The 19,711-nt window shown below is 46.5% G+C and overlaps 1 protein-coding gene and 1 non-coding gene across 2 annotated transcripts; both read right to left on the bottom strand.

Moving 5' to 3' along the window:
• Positions 1-6,042: 6,042 nt before the first annotated feature.
• On the bottom strand, positions 6,043-19,293 carry Rabif (RAB interacting factor). The gene is made up of 2 exons (NM_145510.2): positions 19,123-19,293; positions 6,043-7,856 (listed from the first exon to the last, which is right to left on the bottom strand). Exons 1-2 carry the CDS (start codon positions 19,246-19,248, stop codon positions 7,611-7,613), a joined length of 372 nt encoding a protein of 123 aa, NP_663485.1. The 5' UTR covers positions 19,249-19,293; the 3' UTR covers positions 6,043-7,610.
• Positions 8,469-8,594, bottom strand: Gm25612. The gene has a single exon (XR_003949243.1). It is a non-coding gene; the product is annotated as a small nucleolar RNA SNORA61 (small nucleolar RNA).
• Positions 19,294-19,711: the final 418 nt, after the last annotated feature.

The following is a 19,711-nucleotide window of genomic DNA, read 5'->3' as shown; positions in this document are numbered from 1 at the left end:
GGTGATTGAAACATACTTGGGGGGTCGGGAAATTCTGATGGGCTACTGCGACCTGTCCGTTTTAGCAGATGGACCCAAGTCTTTCAGCACAAAAGAATTGAGAGCAAAGAGCTCTATTCTCCCAGGCACCGAAACGTTCGGAAGCTCTGGGTAACTCCCGGACCGAAGGGCGTGAGCCTGCCGTGGAGGCACTGGCTAGACAAAGGCTCCAAGGCGGGGCGAGTTGGGAACTGGGGAAACCTGTCCCAGCACCCACAGAGTGCACCTCCAGGTCCTTGTGCGAGGAGAGCAGAGCAAAGGCGGTTTCAAGGTCCCTGCAGATCTACAAGGCTAAACAGTCCCAGGTTCGCGCCCCGAAACCCACCTTTCAGCGTAGCTTGCGCCCCGCAGACAACACAATCACCGCGCTTGCTAGGTGAGGTCCGCGGAGGACCGCAGACGCGCGGTGCCACCAGAGGGGCTCTCATTAAGCCTGCGGCGACAGCCCGGAGCGTGGCGCTGGACTGGGTCTGCAGCCAGGGCGGTCCTTCTGTCCGCTATTGGGTGGCCGCATACTGTGTCGCCGAAGGCGGTCACTGGGCAGTCTGTAAAGGCCTGCGGCCGCCTTTCTCTTCAACTACACCTTCCGTGGGAGAGATCCAATTTTGAGGGCACACCTTCCTTCTGTGTTTCTCTTGGGGCTTTACCCCAGTAGGAGCGCGGAGCTCATTCGAAACGTAGGCAAACCTAGAGACTCTTTAGTAACAACTAGAGAAGAAAAGAATGCAGCACTGAAACTCGGTCTTAGCCAGGTGAGGTGGCGCATGCTTTTTATTTTAGCACTCAGGAGATAGAGGCAGGCAGATTTCTGTGAGTTCAAGGACAGCCAGGGCTACACAGAGGAATCCTGTCTCGAAAACAACAAAAACAACAACAACAACAAAACAAAAAAAAACAAAAAAAAATCAAAAAATGAGAGAGAGAGAGACAGAGACAGAGACAGAGACAGACAGAGACAGAGAGAGAGACAGCCTGGTCCTGGCGACTAGCAAGGTGGGACCAGATGGAGAGGGGCGGGCTGCGAGGGTGGGCAGACAGGTGTGTGAAATAATAGTGCAGGTGTCGGTGACTGGGCAGCTGTTCCTGTTCAGACGACTCAGACCAGTGTTTTAGGTAGTAATGGATGTTACTTCTATGTTATTTTTCCCCCAGGGGGTGAGTGCATAATTGTTCTCTGCTCAGGGCCCCCTCTCTAGGCTGCTTATTAGCGGAGATGGGGTTTTAATGCCTATGAATTATAAACTAGACCCTTTACTAACTCAGGAGGGTTAATTGGTATTTATCAAATGATTGCACATTTCATCCCACACCGATTACTTTCGACGTTTGTGTAGCACATTCAAGAGGAGCCCAGGGCATCTGTCATGACTTCCTGCCTCAATTCTCATTGCAGTTATGCAGTCAGGCTTGGGCATTTGAATTGCTTGAAGACTATCTGCAGTCATAATGACTATCTGCTGAGAACACAGGAAAATCAGTCACTATGACCTCAGACCAGCTGCTGCTTGGATTCCTGCAACCATTTTCCCATAAGACTAACCATGCTATTTGAAACTGTCTGGCAACATTTTGAACATCAATGCTTATTTTCACGTGACTCAAGGAGGTTAAAATACAATATATATAAGATCCAGGTGTATAGGTTAAGTTCAAATTCTGCAAAGTGATCTTTGATTCCAAAGAACTGGGCTGAATGAGGCTGCCAGTTCTAAAGTGGAGGCATATGGGAAGGGACAAGGGAGAGCCCGGGAGGAGCACTCAAGTGTTTCTGCACCTGTCACTGCCCCGCACAAAGTCACGAACGTATTCTACTGAAGTCAGGGATGCTAACGATATTGAGAAAGCTTGTACTCTGAGCATGCGGCGCATGCCTGTCGGCATCACAGCACTTGGGACTGAAGCAGGAGGAAGGGGGAGTTTCAGGTCAGCCTGGGCTACATGGTGAGGTGTTGTACCAGAAAGAAAATGAAAAGGAAGCTTTGGCTGGAGATGCAGCTCAGGACCCGCATTTGCAAGGTGAAGGCACAAGGGATGGAAATTCAAAGTTATCCTTAGTCACGTGAGTCTGAGGCCAGCCTGGGAGAGCCTCTCTCAACAGCAACAACAGAAGGTCATCCACTCAAAATTGTCATCTCTTCCTCGAACTCATGGCACCTGCTATTGGTCAGCCAATTAAAGGTGTCCTCTCTTCCTGCTGATTTGTTGGCTATAGCCCACAGATTATTGGAAAATAAGCATCAGTAATGTCATTTGTGGAAACTGCACAACCCTTTTTTGTGATATACTTATTTACCTCTGACCAGTGAAAATTAAGCCGCTTAGGGGCATATGGACTTAGTTATGTTGACTAAATGACCTTCAATGTAAAGTTTTATGTTGTTGAAAATATTTAATCCCAATCCAGGAGTTCTACCCTGCCTTTGACCATTCTACCTGCCTGGAAAAAAAAAGACACACACATTTTATTATGTAAATACAGTAAGCCTTAATCAGCATTAGAACTGGGCAGATATCTATTCTCTATGCTATTAATATCTATTTCCATCGAAAACTCCCAGTCATTACTTACTATGTTTCACCTGGGCTGCTCTTAGCCAGCCTCACAGTCATGTTTTCTTGACCCATGACATTTTGTTTTGTTTTGTTTTGTTTTTATTTTTCGAGACAGGGTTTCTCTGTGAAGTCCTGGCTGTCCTGGAACTCACTCTGTAGACCAGGCTGGCCTCAAACTCAGAAATCTGCCTGCCTCTGCCTCCCAAGTGCTGTGATTAAAGGCGTGCGCCACCACTGCCCGGCTAACATCTCTCTCTCTCCCTCCCTCCCTCCCTCCCTCCCTCCCTCCCTCCCTCCCTCCCTCTCTCTCTCTCTCTCTCTCTCTCTCAATCCTTCCTCTCCCCTCATGGTCTCCTCTGACTCTAGCCCTGGAATCCAAGACCCTGCCTATCTCTCTTCTGTCCAGCTATTGGCTGTAGGCTTCTTTATTCACGAATCAGAGATAACTTGGGGGGGGGGGCAAGACCACATAGTGTCACTTAGGTCTAGATAAAGACTCTCTCATCCCTGGGGGCAACCAGGCCATGGGGGCCAGAATTACATTACAATATAAGCAAAAGACCAAACCTTAACAGTTTTCTCTCTCACTTTATTTTTTATTTATTGTTATTAATTCTATTACTACTACTACTACTATTACTACATTATTGAGACAAGGCCTTGTACATACTTTCGGCTGGTCTGTAACTTACCATGTAGACCAGGATGGCTTCTAATTTAGTGACCAGCTTGCTTCTGCCTGCAGAGTGCTGTGGTTAAAGTCATGTGCAACCATATCCAGAGCTTCTCTTACAAAACAAAAAACAAACCTAATTTTATTATCATGTGTATGTGTGAGTAGGGGAAGGGCACGTGAAGTCAGAGGACAATTTTGAGGAATTGGTTCTCTCAGAACCAAGCTCAAGCTGTCAAACTTTTGCTACCAGGCCAGTGACAATTTGATTCCTAAGACCCATGAGGTGAAGGTGGTAACTAACTCTTACAAGCTGTCCTCTGTAGACCTGACACCCACCTCCCCCAATGTCACGGTAAACCGTGAGCAGCAGGGCGGCGCTTTCCTGTCCACTCCGAGCCAGGGTCAGGTTGCACAAGCGTCACAGGAGTGAATTACAAATGCAGACACCTCCGCAGTGTAAGATGGGGCCTCACAGGAACCCACTTCCTTTCCCTGTCATCCTACTGAGATCAGATGAGAAAGACTTGATTTTCTAGTCTCTGAGAAGCACATTTCTTTTACAGGATAAGCTCTTAACAGGATGACACTTTTTTTTTTTTTAAAGACAGAGTCTTATTACTATGTACACCTGGTTGGCCTAGCACTTGCTATGTAGACCAGGCTGGCCTCTGCCTGCTAAGTGCTAATGTTAAAGGCCATATACCACCAAGTCCAACTGATTCTGTGGGTATTTTTCTTTAAAACTTTATGAGTTTCTTTCTTTTTTTTTTTTTTTTTTTTTTTTTTTTTGTCTGCATGTACGTCTGTGTACCATATTCATGCCTAGTCCTGGAAGAGGCCAGAAGAGGGCCAGAGGTGTCAGATTCCGTGGAACTGGTTTATGGTTGTGAGCTGCCATATGGTTGCTGTGAACTGAATCTGGGTGCTCTGCAACCGTAGCAAGCACCTTAACCACTTAACCATGGCTCCAGCTTGATTCTGAGTTTTGAAATGACAATTTTGTAGAAGTAAATAGGTTTAGGCAAACTCAGTTGCTCTCCCCAGTAGGAACTGAAGGGATTTTCTTGTTACACCCAGACAGGGGGGCACAGGGTGCACAGGTACCCTACACAGGACCTGCACATCCAACCTGGAACTGCAGGTGCAGGATGCTACAGTCACAGCAGCAACCACTGGTCACTTCTATCCACCTCAGGTGAGGAGCAGTAGAGTTCCAAGTATTACTTGATAACCTGTGACAGAGAGGAAGAAGAGGTGACAGAGGTGACATTGTTTTAGAGGTGGTCCTGAGTGATGAGTCAGACACTTGAGACCTCAAGCTAAGCATCTTCCTTCAGGACTCTCTTTCCTCTGCTCTCAAAGTATGCATGTACTCTGCCCAAAGACAGACAGGACTCCTACCTTGTTCTATTTCATTCACATCAAACTGAAACCACAGAAGAGTAGTTAAGGTTTTTTTTTGGTCACTGGGTCAACAATGTTTGGCAGTTTCTCAAAAAAGGAAACAAGCTGAGTTCGAGGCCAGCTTGGTCTATACAGGAAATTTCAGGTTGGCCAAGCCCACTTAGGGAGACCCTGTCTCAAACAACACTCTAACCCCCAAACAAACAAAAGATGAACGTGGCCAGCAAGAATATAAAAATTTTTACCAGAAGTGCACATAAAACAATAAGACACTTTAAAGTGAAAGTGGCAAATGTTTTTTTTTTAAAGATTTATTTATTATTATTCATTAGTACACTGTAGCTGTCTTCAGATGCACCAACCAGAAGAGGGCGTCAGATCTCATTACAGATGGTTGTGAGCCACCATGTGGTTGCTGGGATTTGAACTCAGGACCTTCGGAAGAGCAGTCAGTGCTTTAACCGCTGAGCCATCTCGCCAGCCCCGTGGCAAATGTTTTTAATGATTAAAAAAATACCCAGGGGTTATTATTATTGGCAGGGAAGCAGAAAATGAATGTTCTTTCCCTCTGCTGAGGGAGGTGGGGGTGGGGACACTGGCTTTGAAGAATATGTCCATATAGCAAAGCTGTGACAGCCTGCCTACCCCAAGGTTCTGCTTCTGTAACGCAAGCCAAGGTACTAAGGACAGAGATGCCCAGTTAAGTACCCTTGCTGCTGTGTCACTGGTATGAGCAACTACAGGCAACACAAGAGGGAGGCATTGACAGCATAGGCCAGCACCACCATGGAACACTAGCAAGAGTGTGCAGGGCTGGGCGTACTGACAAGAAAGACATTACCTATGCTGTTACACAGAAAGCAGGCTGTAAAGGAGTACAGTATGACCTCACGTTTGCTTTGAAAACTACATTTGCATACGCGCACAGAAAGACGCCGAGGATGTACACATCACCACTGGCAAGCTCTGGCCGATGGGACTGTGAGTTAATTAGAACTTCATACTGATCCTTTCACTGATATACAACGAACAGGTATTGTTTCTGGGATATTTAAAAGGGGGGCAGAATTAAAAGCCTAGTTTGACTTGTGAAGTGAGTGGTCATGTGTCCCTAGAGGCTTCTATGTTGTTCCTTTTGACGGGTGGGCTGTCTCAGTTGTTCTCTTGCAAACCCCACACTCAGGAGTGCTTGCCTATTTGCTGGAAAACATGGTCTCTCCTTTGCGCTTAGAACCCATTCAGACTCTGGGCGGGGAAGGAAGCGAGCAGGGTGCCAGTAAAACCTTGCCCAAGACATGGGTAAGAGGGACTTTAAAGAGGAAGCCCTTCAAAAGCTTCAGCAAGGGAAGAACACCCAGAAAACAGATGACAAGGTTTAATCCGTAAAATTTTTATTTACTTATTTGTATGTGTGCACCTGCTTGTCTGTATGTGCGCCATTCATGGGCAGGCAACTGCAGGGACCAGAAGGGGCATGAACTGGAGTTACAGGCAGCTGGGAGCCTCCTGCTGGGAGCTGGGTACTGAATTCGGGTCCTCTGAGAGAGCAGCAAACATTCTTAACTGTGAGACGTTTCTCCAGTTCCTACTTGATTTTTTCATGTGTTTGTTCATTTGAAACAGGATCTCATGTGGTACAGGCTGGCTTTGAATTCGATATGTAACCGAGGCCAACCCTGAACTCTTGATCTGCTCCCACTTGCTAAGCACTGACATTATGAGGAATAATGAGGTCTACTTATCTCAGTGTAGGCCCCCCAGAAGAAGGGATGATGGCAATGTATTTGAACCTGGTTATACAGAGTCCTTTTAAGCTACCAGGTCACTCCAGATGAGAAATGACAGAGCAACTGGAAATCACGTTGAAGACTTAAGTTGGCTAATAAGAAAAGGTGACACCAAGCCCGTAACAATAGAAATCTCCATGGACAAGGTTTGCATTCTCGGTCGGTATAGACAAGGTCCAAGTGAACCACAATCCCAAGGCCCTTGCAACCTATATTTAATGAATGGTGGCAGTGCCACTAAAAAAGTCTTTCCTAGTAACCCATGTGTTATCTGGCTGAGGCCGACCTCTTGTATACCGTATACTCTCTACTCTGATTCCAAGAGAGCCTGGTGCAGAGACTGAAGTAGCTAGGAGCTAATAAAAAGAGAAAGCTGACCAAGATCTGAGGAAGAAGGGTCGAGTTCATCTTCACTATAAAATGCCACTATCAACCCAGAAGAAGGGCTCTCAAGAAGAGAATTGAAAATGTGTCTAAAGTAATGTGTTTCTGAATAGGTTTAAATACTGACATTTGTAAATGTTTTACTTTTAAAAAGAATAAATTACTGTGGACAAGTAGGTCACATACAACGAATGAACTCTCAAATACTTGTATGCTTTATGTTTTATGAGACAGTGTCTCACCTGGCCCAGGCTATGTAGCTGAGGTTGGCCTTGAACTCCTGATCCTCCTGCCTCTACCTCCCAAAAACTAGGATTACAGATGTGCACCTTATTACATTTGGCTTCTAGAATGAGAAAAGGTGGAGTTTCAACGATTAGCGAGTAAACATCTTATTTCCTTTCATCATGGCTAAAAAGATGAATGCTGCTCTTGTTGAGAGGAAGAAGCGAGCCCTGGGTCAAGGCATGGAGGCGGAGTGCCAGGGACCAGGCTACACTGGTAGAGTACTTGCATGTTCTTCCATGTTCCAAAACAGGGGAAAGGGCTTTAGGACAAGGTGCGACAGAGACGACTAAGTGGGAGGCATGCTCTGAGGCCTGACGGAAGCAGGACTGGCCCTCTGCAGGTTCAAGGGCAAACACCAGTGCTCGTCATTTATATTAGTACCAACAAGTCTGCCAGCACAGCTGACACACCAGGTCCAGTGTCGGTTCTTGTGGGGAGAGTTTTATAGCTAGGGTGGAGCCACGTCCCTAGCCCCACAGTTACTCATGGGAAACTCGTTCCAAGGCCACATAGAAGCTGTTCTTGTCATCTAGGCAATGCCAGCCAATGGGTCCAATCTCACAGTCTGCACAGACCAGAAACTTGATGTTGCCCACGTCCTTGGTGAAGCCCACATTCTCAAAGGTGAACATGTCATTAACCAGCCAGTGTTCCTGGAGGAGATCACCATCAGGATTGCTGCCGTCGGCCAGATCTGGCTTCTTTCTCATGGAGGGGAGGAAGAGCTGCAGTGGAGAGAACATAAGGGTATAAAAGCTGAACTGGCTCCAGGCACAGCTCACTCCCACGTGCCCACACTGACCCTGACGCCTAGCGGCTTTCTGGGCTGGGAGAAAATAACAAAGACAGCAGCCATCACATCAGGACACACACTAGGATGCTGGCTGCTCTTTTGGTGCCTGTCCTGATTATTACTATCACTATTATTATTATTATTAGGGGACATAGTCTTCTATTCCTTGGCTGGTCTTTAATTCACAGATATCTGTCTCTGCCTCCTGAGGACTCGGATTAAAGGCTTGTCCCAAGCACACCTGGCTTGCCCTGTTTTGTTTTTGTTTTTAATCAAACTATGTACATATAGGTTTATATGGTTACACAGCATTAGTCAACATGTCTACTTTCAGAGCTGTCCTTCTGCCTGCCTACTCCTTCCCTCCCTGGGATGCTTTGCCAACTGTTGGCCAAATCATATGAGGACCTCTTCACAGTTGAATACATCTAAACCCCTCTCCCCTATAATCTCTCCCCAACTCCACACAAACTGCTACAACAGGCCACAACTTCCCATGCAACAGATGTACTTAGCTCTCAGATAGTAAGTACACAGTGTTCAGGCTTGTTTGAGTCTGGCCCTATGTTCTATTCTGACGACATCACTGTGAGGCCGGCTTCAGTGTACTCTTTCCTTTATGACCACCAAGTTCAGCAGCAAGGTCTGATGGGAAAGCGAACCAGAGGGTTTGCTCTGAGTCTTAAGAGATATAGAGGGGTACTTCAGCTTCAGGTGCTGGCTTCTCCGCTTCACTGTCCAGAGGCCTCAGCATGCCATGGCCTAGTTCCCCCTCACTTCGATGTGTATCAGCCGCACTGGCTGCCTTGCTTCCTCAACAAACTGTAAGATGGTTCTGTCTGCACACAAGGCATGGCTGCTCCCTTGGTGGTTGATATTTTGCGCAAACATAACCTCAGGAAGCCTCTGACCCACAGTCTGAATGAATTCCATACTGCCTATTGCCTATCTCATGTATGTATGTATGTATGTATGTATGTATGTATGTATGTATGTATGTATGTTTATATGAGAGAGAATATGTATATACATATATATAGTCTGCCACACTTGGGCACATGTATGTGTTGATGAAAATAATTAAGATATAAACAAGTTCATAACACCCATCAGTTTCCTCATACCATGCTCATATTTTCTGAAAATGTCATATTAGATTTTGTGTATGCATGTATATATGTGCATCACATGTGTCCCTGTTAGATCCCCTGGAGCTAGAGCTAGAGCTAGTTGAGAGCCACACTATGAATGCTGGGACACCAAGAAGTCCTTTGTAGGAACAGCAAGTGCTGTTCCATCTCTCCATCCCCCACAAATGTCTCACTGATTTGTTTATTGGTCTCCATTAAGGTATCTGTACCTGGATTGGATTTATTTTTTAAAAAAGAAAATCCAACTTTAGAATTTGACATGTTATCTCCAAGATACACACATACACACACACACACACACACACACACACACACACACACACACACACACACACACACACACACACACATATATATATTCTCCACCCACCCACCTCCAGACAGGGTTCTCTGTGTAGCCCAGGGTAATCTCGAACTCAGAAATCCGCCTGCCTCTGCCTCCCAGGTGCTGGGATTAAAGGCATGCGCCACCACTGCCTGGCTCCAAGATATTTTTTAAACTTTTATTTGTGTGTGCATATGTTAAGTATATGCAATTTTATGTTTGGGGAGCCTGTGGAGTCCAGAAGGGGGTATCAGATCACCTAGAACTAGTTGAGGATATTGTGAGCCACTGGACGTGGGTGCTAAGAACTTAACTCATGTTTTTTTGGAAGAACAAGTACTCTTAACATCTGAGCCATCCTACCCCCCAGCTCCTACCCCCTAGACCTTGCAAACTTCAACCTACATATCTTCTCAGTCTACAATGCTGGAAGCAATTGGTGCATGTGTGCATATGCATACAAGCAACCACTTTTATTTCCTCTGTGTGTATAGCATGCACACTCTCTACTACAAAATGCAATACCAGCAAAGCTTACAAAGCCTGCTCCTCTGCATGGCTGCTGCCCGATCACCTGCTTCCCACCCACGATCCCTTAGAGACAGACAGCATCGTGCTACAGCCCTGGCTGGTCAAAAGTCATAATCCTGTCTCACGGCTGCCTAAGTATTGGGATTAAAAGGCAAAACATATACATACATTTTTCCTCCTTTTCCTCTTTTTGAGACAGGGTCTACTATGAGGCTGACTGACCTTGAACTCACCCTGTAAACTAGGTTAACCTAAAGCCCAGAGGTCTGCCTGCTTATGCCTCTGAATGCTGGGACTAATGGCATCACCATGCTCAGTTTCTTCCTCCTCCTCCTATTTATTTATTTTGTGTGTATGAGTGTTTGGACTGTATGTACGTATATGCACCATGTGTGTGCCCAGTGCCTGCTGAGGTCAGAAAAGGGCATCGGATCCTCTGAAACTAGAGATACAGATGATTGTGAGCTAGTATGTGGGTGCTGGGAACCAATCCTGAGCCGTCTGCAAGAGCAATAGATTAAGGAATGTTTACAGTCTCAGTCCATCATCATGTGGCCAGAGTGTCAGAGCAGCTCTCATAAAAGGGACAGGGGGCAGAGTAAGCCAGTAACAAGATACCAGGCAGGGCAAGATACCGCCCAAACACAAGCCCCACAGTGAGCACACTCTAATAGTTTACACAAATTCTGAATTCACCACTGGGCTAAACCAGAGCCCTCACTAGCTAATCCTCACAGATCAGAGCCAGAGATAATCTATTTACTTCCTACGTGTCTCAATTAAGCTGACAAGATTAAGCATCACAGCCAGATGTAGTGGCGCACACCTTTGATCCCAGAACTCCGGAGGTGGAGGCAGGTGGCTGGCACGAGGCCGGCCTGGTCAGCATAATGAGTGCCAGGACAGCCGGAGCTACATTGTAAGACCCTGTTTTGGGGGAGAAACAATCATATCAGCAGTAATATTAAAACAATACTACTTTAAATAGCTTAGATTCATGTTTGATTTGATTCGTGTAGGGGTTTGTTTTTGTTTGTTTTTTTGGTGTATGTGTGTGGCGGTAAAATTACACTTAACCATTTAACCATTTTAAAAGGTTGTTTTTGTTTTTTTTTTTAATTAGATATTTTCTTCATTTACATTTCAAATGCTATGAAAGTCCCCTATGCCCTCCCCCTGAAGGTTGGTGTTTTTCTTATTTATATGCGTATGTGTATATCTGTGTCAATGAAGGCCACTTGTGTGCCTGCCTGTGGAGGTCAGAACCCTCAGATGCCTTGGAGCTTTGGTTAGTGGGGGTTTTGAGCTGCCCAATGTGGGTGCTGAAACCAAACCCAGGTCCTCTGGAAGTGCTGAGGCACCTCCCCAGTCCTCACTATTTCTCTGTGTCCAGTTCAGTACATAAGAATGTTCACAGGACTGTACTGCCACAGTCAACAGCCAGCAGCTGAGCTGCTGCTTCATCCTCCCAAACGGAGACTCTGCTCCCACTGAACTGCCTCTCACTGTCCTCTACAGAGGCAGTTCTAGACATTTCCTGTTCGAGCGATTGGCCTGTGCACAGCCTTTTCTGACTGGCTTGTTTCATTTAATGTCCCAACAAGCTCATATTTAGTGTTAATAACCTAAAGAGCTGGGCATAGTGGCATATGCCTTTCTTTAGTCTCAGCAGAGGCAGGTGGATAACTTTAAGGTCAGTCAGAGCGACACGTTGAGGCCCTGTCTCAAAAGCCAACAACCAAACCCAGAGAGCTAGTTCAGGAGCAGCCAAGGGCACCTGCCATTCTTCCGAGGACTAGTTTGTTTTCCAGGGCCCACGTCAGGTGACTCAAAACTCCACGTTCTCCAGCTCCAAGTGATCTGATGCTTGCTTCTGGACTCTGCTAGAACTTGCAGACACATGCATCACACACACATACACATACACACACACACACACACACACACACAAACACACACACACACAAACGAAGGCATAAATACATCTTATTTATTTACTTATTTATTTTTTTGAGACAGGGTTTCCCTGTGTAGCCCTGGCTGTCCTGGAATTCACTCTGTAGACCAGGCTGGCCTTGAACTCAAATCTGCCTGCCTCTGCCTCCCAAGTGCTGGAATCAAAGGCGTGCGCCACCACACCCGGCTCATAAACCTTTTAAGGAGTAGCACAGAGCCTTTTAACCCAGCACTTTGGAGACAGAGGCAGCCTGGTCTACTTAGCTAGTTCCAGTGAGCCAGGGATATAATCTATAATCCCAGCTAGGTGGGATGCTGAGGTGGCAGTAAACTATCAGCTTTCAGAGCTCCTTGTCTACCATGCATAGAACCCCAGGTTTGGACCCCAGCACAATATAAACTAGGCTTGGTGGTCCATGCTTGTACTCCTAGCACTTAGATGAACATTGAGAATTCAAGGTCATCCTCTCAACTACATTGGTACATGGGGGTGGGTGGGGCAGTCAAAGCCAATATAGGTTACATGAGACTTGTCTCACATTAAACACACACACACACACACACACACACACACACACACACACACACACACACACACACACACACACACGAGAGCACGGGGAGGGGGAGGGGCCTCGTGATGGCACACTCTAGTCCAGGAAAGATCAACGAAGTGAGATCTTCAAGATTTTCAAGTTCAAGTCTGCAGGCCAGCCTTCCCAGCACTGAGACTCTGTGTCAAATAAACAGAGGAGTGGGATGGAGAGGGAACCTTATACAAAGAGATTCAAAAGCTGGGAAGTGTGAGGACTGGCTTTCTTACCAGAATAATTCTCTGTAGACTCCTTCAAGCTGGCTGTGGTGGTGTGATCCCAACCCTGGAAGGTAGAGGCAGGAGGATGGGGAGTTGAAGGTCACCCTCCACTACAGAGCAAATTTGAGGCCAATCTGAATTACAAGAGCTGTTAACTCAAAACAAAAACACAAGCCAGGTGTGGTAGCACAGGCCTTTAATCCCAGCACTCAAGGCAGAGGCAGGCGAATTTCTGAGTTCCAGGCCAGCCTGGTCTACAGAGTGAGTTCTAGGACAGCCAGGGCTATATAGAGAGACCCTGTCTCTAAAAACCAAAACACACACTCACACACACACACACACACACACACACACACACACACACACAAAGAACAAAGTGTAGTTCGTAGTCTGTGTTTATGGCTGACTAGTACTCCACTCACCAACTGAGAGACATCTGTGCTGCCTCCAGTTGGAGCTATAACAAATGCAGTTGCTACACACATTCACTGCACATTTGTCATGAATGTAAGTTTTCATTTCCCTGGGAAAAATAACACATAGTGCCACTCATTTGTTAACCACGAGAGTGGTTTTATAAGAAACTGTTCATGGTTACTGCCTTCACGCTCTCTGCTCCAATATGTTTAACCCAGTACTATTTTGTGTAAATTTTTTAAGACTTATTCACTTTTATTTCATGTTTAGAATCCCATGTATGTGCTGGGAACTGAACTTGGGTCCTCTGCGGAGAGTAACAGGTACTCTAAGTGCTGCGCGTCTTCTCTACCCCAGCAGAGTTTATACTTTCCTTCCTACAATCAAACATCTCTCTTCTATATCATCATCTTTTTTTCTAATTTCCAAACTCAATGGAGTTTCCCTTTTTCTCTGCATAGGAGTGAGGGCCAGAGTGAGACCACAGCTCCTGCCCAGCAGTCTACACTCTCAGACCTGGAGAGGAAAGAGATACTCCTCTTGCTCCCAGCTGATCCTTCATTAACTCAGCACTTTACCCCTACAAGGTTTCTCCCATTTAGTAACCTGTCACGTTTGGTCACCTATGCAAGCTCTGACCACTCTGCCCTTTCCATTGTAGATGGAGTGGCTCCTGCCCCAGTCTTCCTTCAATCCCATTTACAGGGAGGGCTCATTGCCATGGCTCCAGAACCTCTGTTCTGGCTAAGGAAACTTAACAGTTTCTAAACTATATTTAAAATTAGGAAATGTCACTGTGTCTCATTTTCAACAACTTTAAGGTTATTAGAAATCTGGCTGGAGGCCGGGCAGTGGTGGCACACACCTTTAATCCCAGCACTCGGAAGGCAGAGGCAGGAGGATTTTTGAGTTCGAGGCCAGGCTGGTCTACAGAGTGAGTTCCAGGACAGCCAGGGCTACACAGAGAAACCCTGTCTCGAAAAACCAAAAAAAAAAAAAAAAAAAAAAAAAAAAGAGAGAGAGAGAGAGACTTGCTCAGTGGTTAAGAGCACACACTCCTCTTCCAGGGGATCCAGTTTGTTTCCCAGAATCCATGAGGTGGCTCAAAACCTCCTGTAATACAGGGGGATTCCAGGGGGATTTAAAGCTCTCTTCTGGCCTCCAAGAGCTCCTGCACACATGTAATATGTACACACAAACACGCAAGCCTAAGCACACACATAATTAAGAACATTTAAAAGACTGTGAAAAGTCTGAATTCCTCAGTTCCCAGATCCAGCCTGAAATGCCCCAGTGTTTGAAACTTTTAAGAGCACTGCCATGACACAAGCAGAAAACTCCATTGTCAGTGTCATGGAATGGGAGTTAAGCAAAATAAAGGCTCACCAAAAATACATCAACTTGTCTTCAGTTTATGTAGACAGGTGGATATGAAACAAAAGAATTCCATGTTTAGATCTGTCTCTCAAGCCTAAAATACTTCACTGTGTAATTGCAAAAAGTTCCTCCATCCCACCCCGAAAAATCCCACCCCTGAATCCTGAAACAGTTTTGGTCCAAAGTATGCTGGGTGTTTTTTGTCAACCTGACACAAGCTAGAGTCACCTGGAACAGGAAAATTTGATTGAGAAAATGTCTCAATCAGATTGGCCTGCAGGTAAATTGTGGGGCATTCTTCTTGATGGGACATTTATGTGGGAGGCCACTGTAAGTAGTGTCCCCCTAGGCAGATGGTCCTGGACTATATAAAAAGCAGGCTGAGCAAACAATGGCGGGGGGGGGGGGGGAATAAAACAGCCTCACCTCCACGGTCCAGCAGAGCAGCTCTCCTCTATAGCCCCACCTCCAGGGTCCTGACTCCTGGCTCCTGCCATGACTTCCCCTCATAATGAACTGTAAGCTAAGATACAATGAACATTTCCCTCCTAAGGCTTTTGGCTGTGTTTACCACAGCCACAGAAATCAAACTAAAACAGAAGTCAGTAGCAGAGGGTGGGCTATTGCTGTGATCACCATGTTTTGAGGAGAACTGTGGAAGTGTTTGGAATGTTGGGCTGGGAAAGCCACTGAGTGCTCAGAGCATGGAGGGCTGCTCTGTGGGAGCTTGGGTGGTAGGAGTGCCAGCAAGCACCGTTCCTCCATGGTCTGTTTCAGGTCCCTGCTCTGCTTGAGTTTCTGTCTTGGCTTCCCTCAGTTAATGGACAGGTAACCAAACGAACCCTCTCCTCTCCAAGCGCTTCTGGTCCAGCCTTTATCAAATCACAGGAACTGAAGTAGGACAGAAATTGGTTCTGAGCCGGGCATGGTGGCGCACGCCTTTAATCCCAGCACTCGGGAGGCAGAGGCAGGCGGATTTCTGAGTTCGAGGCTAGCCTGGTCTACAAAGTGAGTTCCAGGACAGCCAGGGCTATACAGAGAAACCCTGTCTCGAAAAAACAAACAAACAAAAGAAATTGGTCCTGAGAGAGAGTATGGTATGAATATTTTCTATGGGGAACCGATTCTATGACTGAAAAAAAAAAAACAACCCAGATTGTCTGCTGCAAACAGGAGTAAAGGTGCCAATCAAACTGAACCAGGGATGTGGCTCAATTGGCAAAGTTCTTGTCAAGCAGGCATAAAGTCTATCATAAGTGCAATACCCAGGAGAACATACTGGGGCAGTGGTCCATGCCTGTAAGCCAGAAGGATTGTTAAGTTCAAGACCGTCCTTGGTCGCACAGAGAACTCAAGGCTGGCGTGGCTTTATAAGACTCTGACTTTAGAAAGGGGGGAGGGGAGGGTAAAACCACAAAATTCTGATCCAGTATATCAATAATAATCCGTTATTCACCCCAGACTAATAGCTTTTATGAAGACCAAATTATTTCCTAAGTTCTCACTATGCACACAGCCTGGGTATAGAAGATACACACGTGGATAGGACACAGGCCCTCAGAGTCTAGTGGTGTAAGTAGCAAAAGGTACCAAGAGGTCAACTGAGGTAGCAGAGGTGCCAGATATTTGCAATGTAGGGTCTAGGGTTTCTGGAACTTTGACTTTCTGAAAAATTGGGCCAAAGAATTCTTAGCTCTGAGGGGTAGCCTCACATGACACAAGACAGCAGCCTACTGAAGTCAGTAATACCCCTTCCCAATTCTTACCATGGAAAATATCTGTGTTTGTCTCTAGACTTTTCCCTTTGGGGAAAAACTTACTCCCAGGTGGAAAACATACTGCCTTAGACTATGAAATGCACGGCAGAGTTATCACCAGGTCCTGCATCATGTCGATGCTGGGATGGTTTTCAGAGCTTTGCCATGCAGACTACACTAGACTACCTTACAGGTGAAAATGCTATGGGCCACCTCTAAGGAGACCTCTTCATGCCCTGTCTCTCTCCAGGTTCTCTTAAATGGTGAAAGGACTGCTTTTTTTTTTTTTTTTTTTAAAGTTTGGTTTTTTTTGAGACAGGGTTTCTCTGTGTAGCCCTGGCTGTCCTGGAACTCACTCTGTAGACCAGGCCGGCCTCAAACTCAGAAATCCGCCTGCCTCTGCCTCCCAACTGCTGGGATCAAAGGCGTGCACCTCCACCGCCTGGCAAGAACTGCTTTTATAATCTTAAAGATTTATTTATTTTTACTTTATGAGCGCTTTGCCTGCATGTGTGTATCATACCCATGTCTGGTGCCTGCAGAGGGTGGAAAAAGATGCTGGATCCCCTAGATCCAACTAACTGGAGCAACAAAGAACTGTGAGACACCTGACATGTGCTTCAAGAACTCTTAACCAGTGAGCCAACTCTCTAGGCCTGGAAGGGCATCTTCGCATCTTCTCTTTGTTTTTAATTTTTTCCTATATTGAGGTCAGCCTACAGAGAGAACCAGACTGCTCAGACACTTTCCTCCTGCCTCCTGGAAGGTCATCCCTAAGAGGGCGGAGTGTCAGCTTGCCTAGACTGGCCTCACAGTAATTTCTCAACAGTCCAGGGAACGACTAAAGAGCCATGTTGACACTTCATAGGGATTCAGTTTTAAAAATGTGTGTTCCAAATGGTTTGTTCTCTGTAAAGGTACTCTGTTGAGAAACAAAATATGATTTGTAATATACAGTTTAATTTGCTTACAGGTTCCCTCCTATGAAACATCTATTTAAAACACATGACACAAAAACTGTAACTATAAACTATCTTTTTTTTTCTTTCTTTCTTCTTTTTGGTCTTTTGAGATAAGTTTGTCTCTGTGTAATAGTCTTGGCTGACCTGGAACTTACTATGTCGACCAGGATGGCCTCTAACTCACTGAGCTCGCCTACCCCACAGAGTGCTGGGATTAAAGGTGTGCACCATCACACCTGACTACTACAAAATTTCTTTTAAGAAATGTCTTGACTTTTTAAAAAAGAGTTACTCAGTTCACAGACAGGGTCTCATTATGTACCCCTTTTAGCTTTGATCTCACTGGGTAGCCAGCCCTAAGTGCTAAGATAGGCGCAGGCCACCACATGCCATTCGGGAACATTTAAGTTTCTGTCAATTTACACAAGCAGGCAAGCTGCCATTCGAGAACAAGAACTGTCCCATATAGGAGGCACTGTGCTCACAGTGCCAAATCTCCCTATTCATCAACTTGGTCAGAAGGAGCAAGCGCAAGGTCATGGAGGTTCAACAGCTCTTCCGGTGTTAATAAGTGCGCAGGTCAGGATCCAGTTCCCTGGCTCAGCTCCATCCCTCCGCAAGGCCACTAACTTTACAAAATAAGTGGAGAACTCTACTACCTGTCCGAGTAGTTCTTATTAAAACGGACTTCCACCCACTCCACAGACAAGGCCATCAGAACACGCTCTTGCAGCAGACACTGCTGTATGTGACTCTCCACCACTTGAAAGAACAGTGGCTTCTTACAAACCATTTATAATGAGGGTCTGAAAGCAATTTAGTTTGTACTATCCAATAGGATCGCATGTTACACTTAAAAAAAAGGGCTCAGAAACTTTTTTTTTCTTTCAGTTTTCTCATTGGGGTGATGGTGGTTTAAGACACTTATTTTAAAACCCTACCATACGCGGCTCATACCTTTAATCCCTAGCAGTGGGGAGTCCAGGTGGACCTCTTAAGTTAGAGGCCAGCTGGGTCTACAGAGCAAGTTCCAAGCCAGCCAAGGCTACATAGGGAGACCCTGTCAAACAAACAAACAACTTAAACACACATACACACACACACACACACACACACACACACACACACACACACACACACACGGGGGTGGGGGACCCTTAGGATTCAGATTCCAGATTACCTCTTATCATCAGGAGTGTGCTTTCTCTTTCACTTTAATTAAAATTTAACTTTATAAACCTTTCACACACACACACACACACACACACACACAAAATCCTACATGAAAAAGTCCTAACTGCAAGAAAAGAATGGTTAACCTTCGAAATCTATTCGAAATGCCTCGTCCTGGGAATTGTATCTCGGGGGACTTAGAAAAGTTGGGTACTAGCAGTCACTCGGTGTGAATTCTCTCCACCAAACTTGATCCTGGAGCTCCTCTGGGGAGAAGCAAATGAGACAAGTAGGGACTGAAAGATGGATAAAAGCTATGGTGGGAAGGAAATCCAGTGATTCTTAGGTGCCCTGGGGCGACACCGAGTGGTGGCTGGAGATACACCTGCGGGGTACAGCAGGTTAGCCAGAGCTCCAGGAAACAGGGGGCTAGGGTTCGTCCCTTAGCTCGCGCAGGATACCCAAAGCCTGGGGGCGGGTGGGCCGCCTAGGACAGGCACACCCTCTGAGGGAGTACTCTGCGAGAGAGAACAGTTTAGGGGACCAGGCAACTGTGCCTCGACACGAGGGTCCCAGTCCCCAACCAAGCCAGTGGGCGGGGCCTCACGACGCGGGGAGGGGCAAAGACGCGCAAGGAAGGGCGCGGTCTCCGGAAACCTGGGAACCAGGAGCAACCCGGAGCCGCTGGGTCGCTCAGGACAGCGCGACTCTAAGCAGCATCAAGCACTTTCCTACCTGCCGGCGAGAGAAAAGAGCAGTCCCTGGCTGCAGCACCCGAGAGCCACAACGCTGGCACAGCACCGCCTTCCGGTTCCGGCCCTCGGCTGACACGAGCTCGTTCTGCAGCTCGCAGGGTTCCATCGCCGTGCCGCCACACCATCAGCCACAACGGCGCACGCGCGATCTGAGCTGGCTCACCCGGAACTACGCTGGCGCAGGTCCCTGGGGGCGCCCCGCCCGTGCCTCTCGCTGTACCTCTGCGCAGGCGTCTGAACTCTATTGCGCAGGCGCCTTTCTCTATTGCCGGACGGAAGTGTCAGGAGTTACTTGTGACAATCCTTTTTCACTATACCTGGTCTCCCAGGCGCCCTTAATATTGGCCTAAGCAAATCACTATGGCTAGCCTTACCACTAACTCTTGGGATATTTCCCTTGCCTCATGAGTAGATGGCGATAATTCGGGTCAGGTCACACCTCAGCAAGATTTAGATACAAAACAATTGCTTTCTATGTAAGAAGTATGTATAATGCTTAGTACATTTAGTGTTGCGAAAAGTGTGATAATATTAAGCCTAGACTAATAGTGGCCATTTATTAGGTAGCA

Source organism: Mus musculus, chromosome 1, assembly GCF_000001635.26.
Source record: "Mus musculus strain C57BL/6J chromosome 1, GRCm38.p6 C57BL/6J".
Lineage (NCBI taxonomy): Eukaryota > Metazoa > Chordata > Mammalia > Rodentia > Muridae > Mus > Mus musculus.
This window is presented reverse-complemented; position numbering and strand designations above follow the sequence as displayed.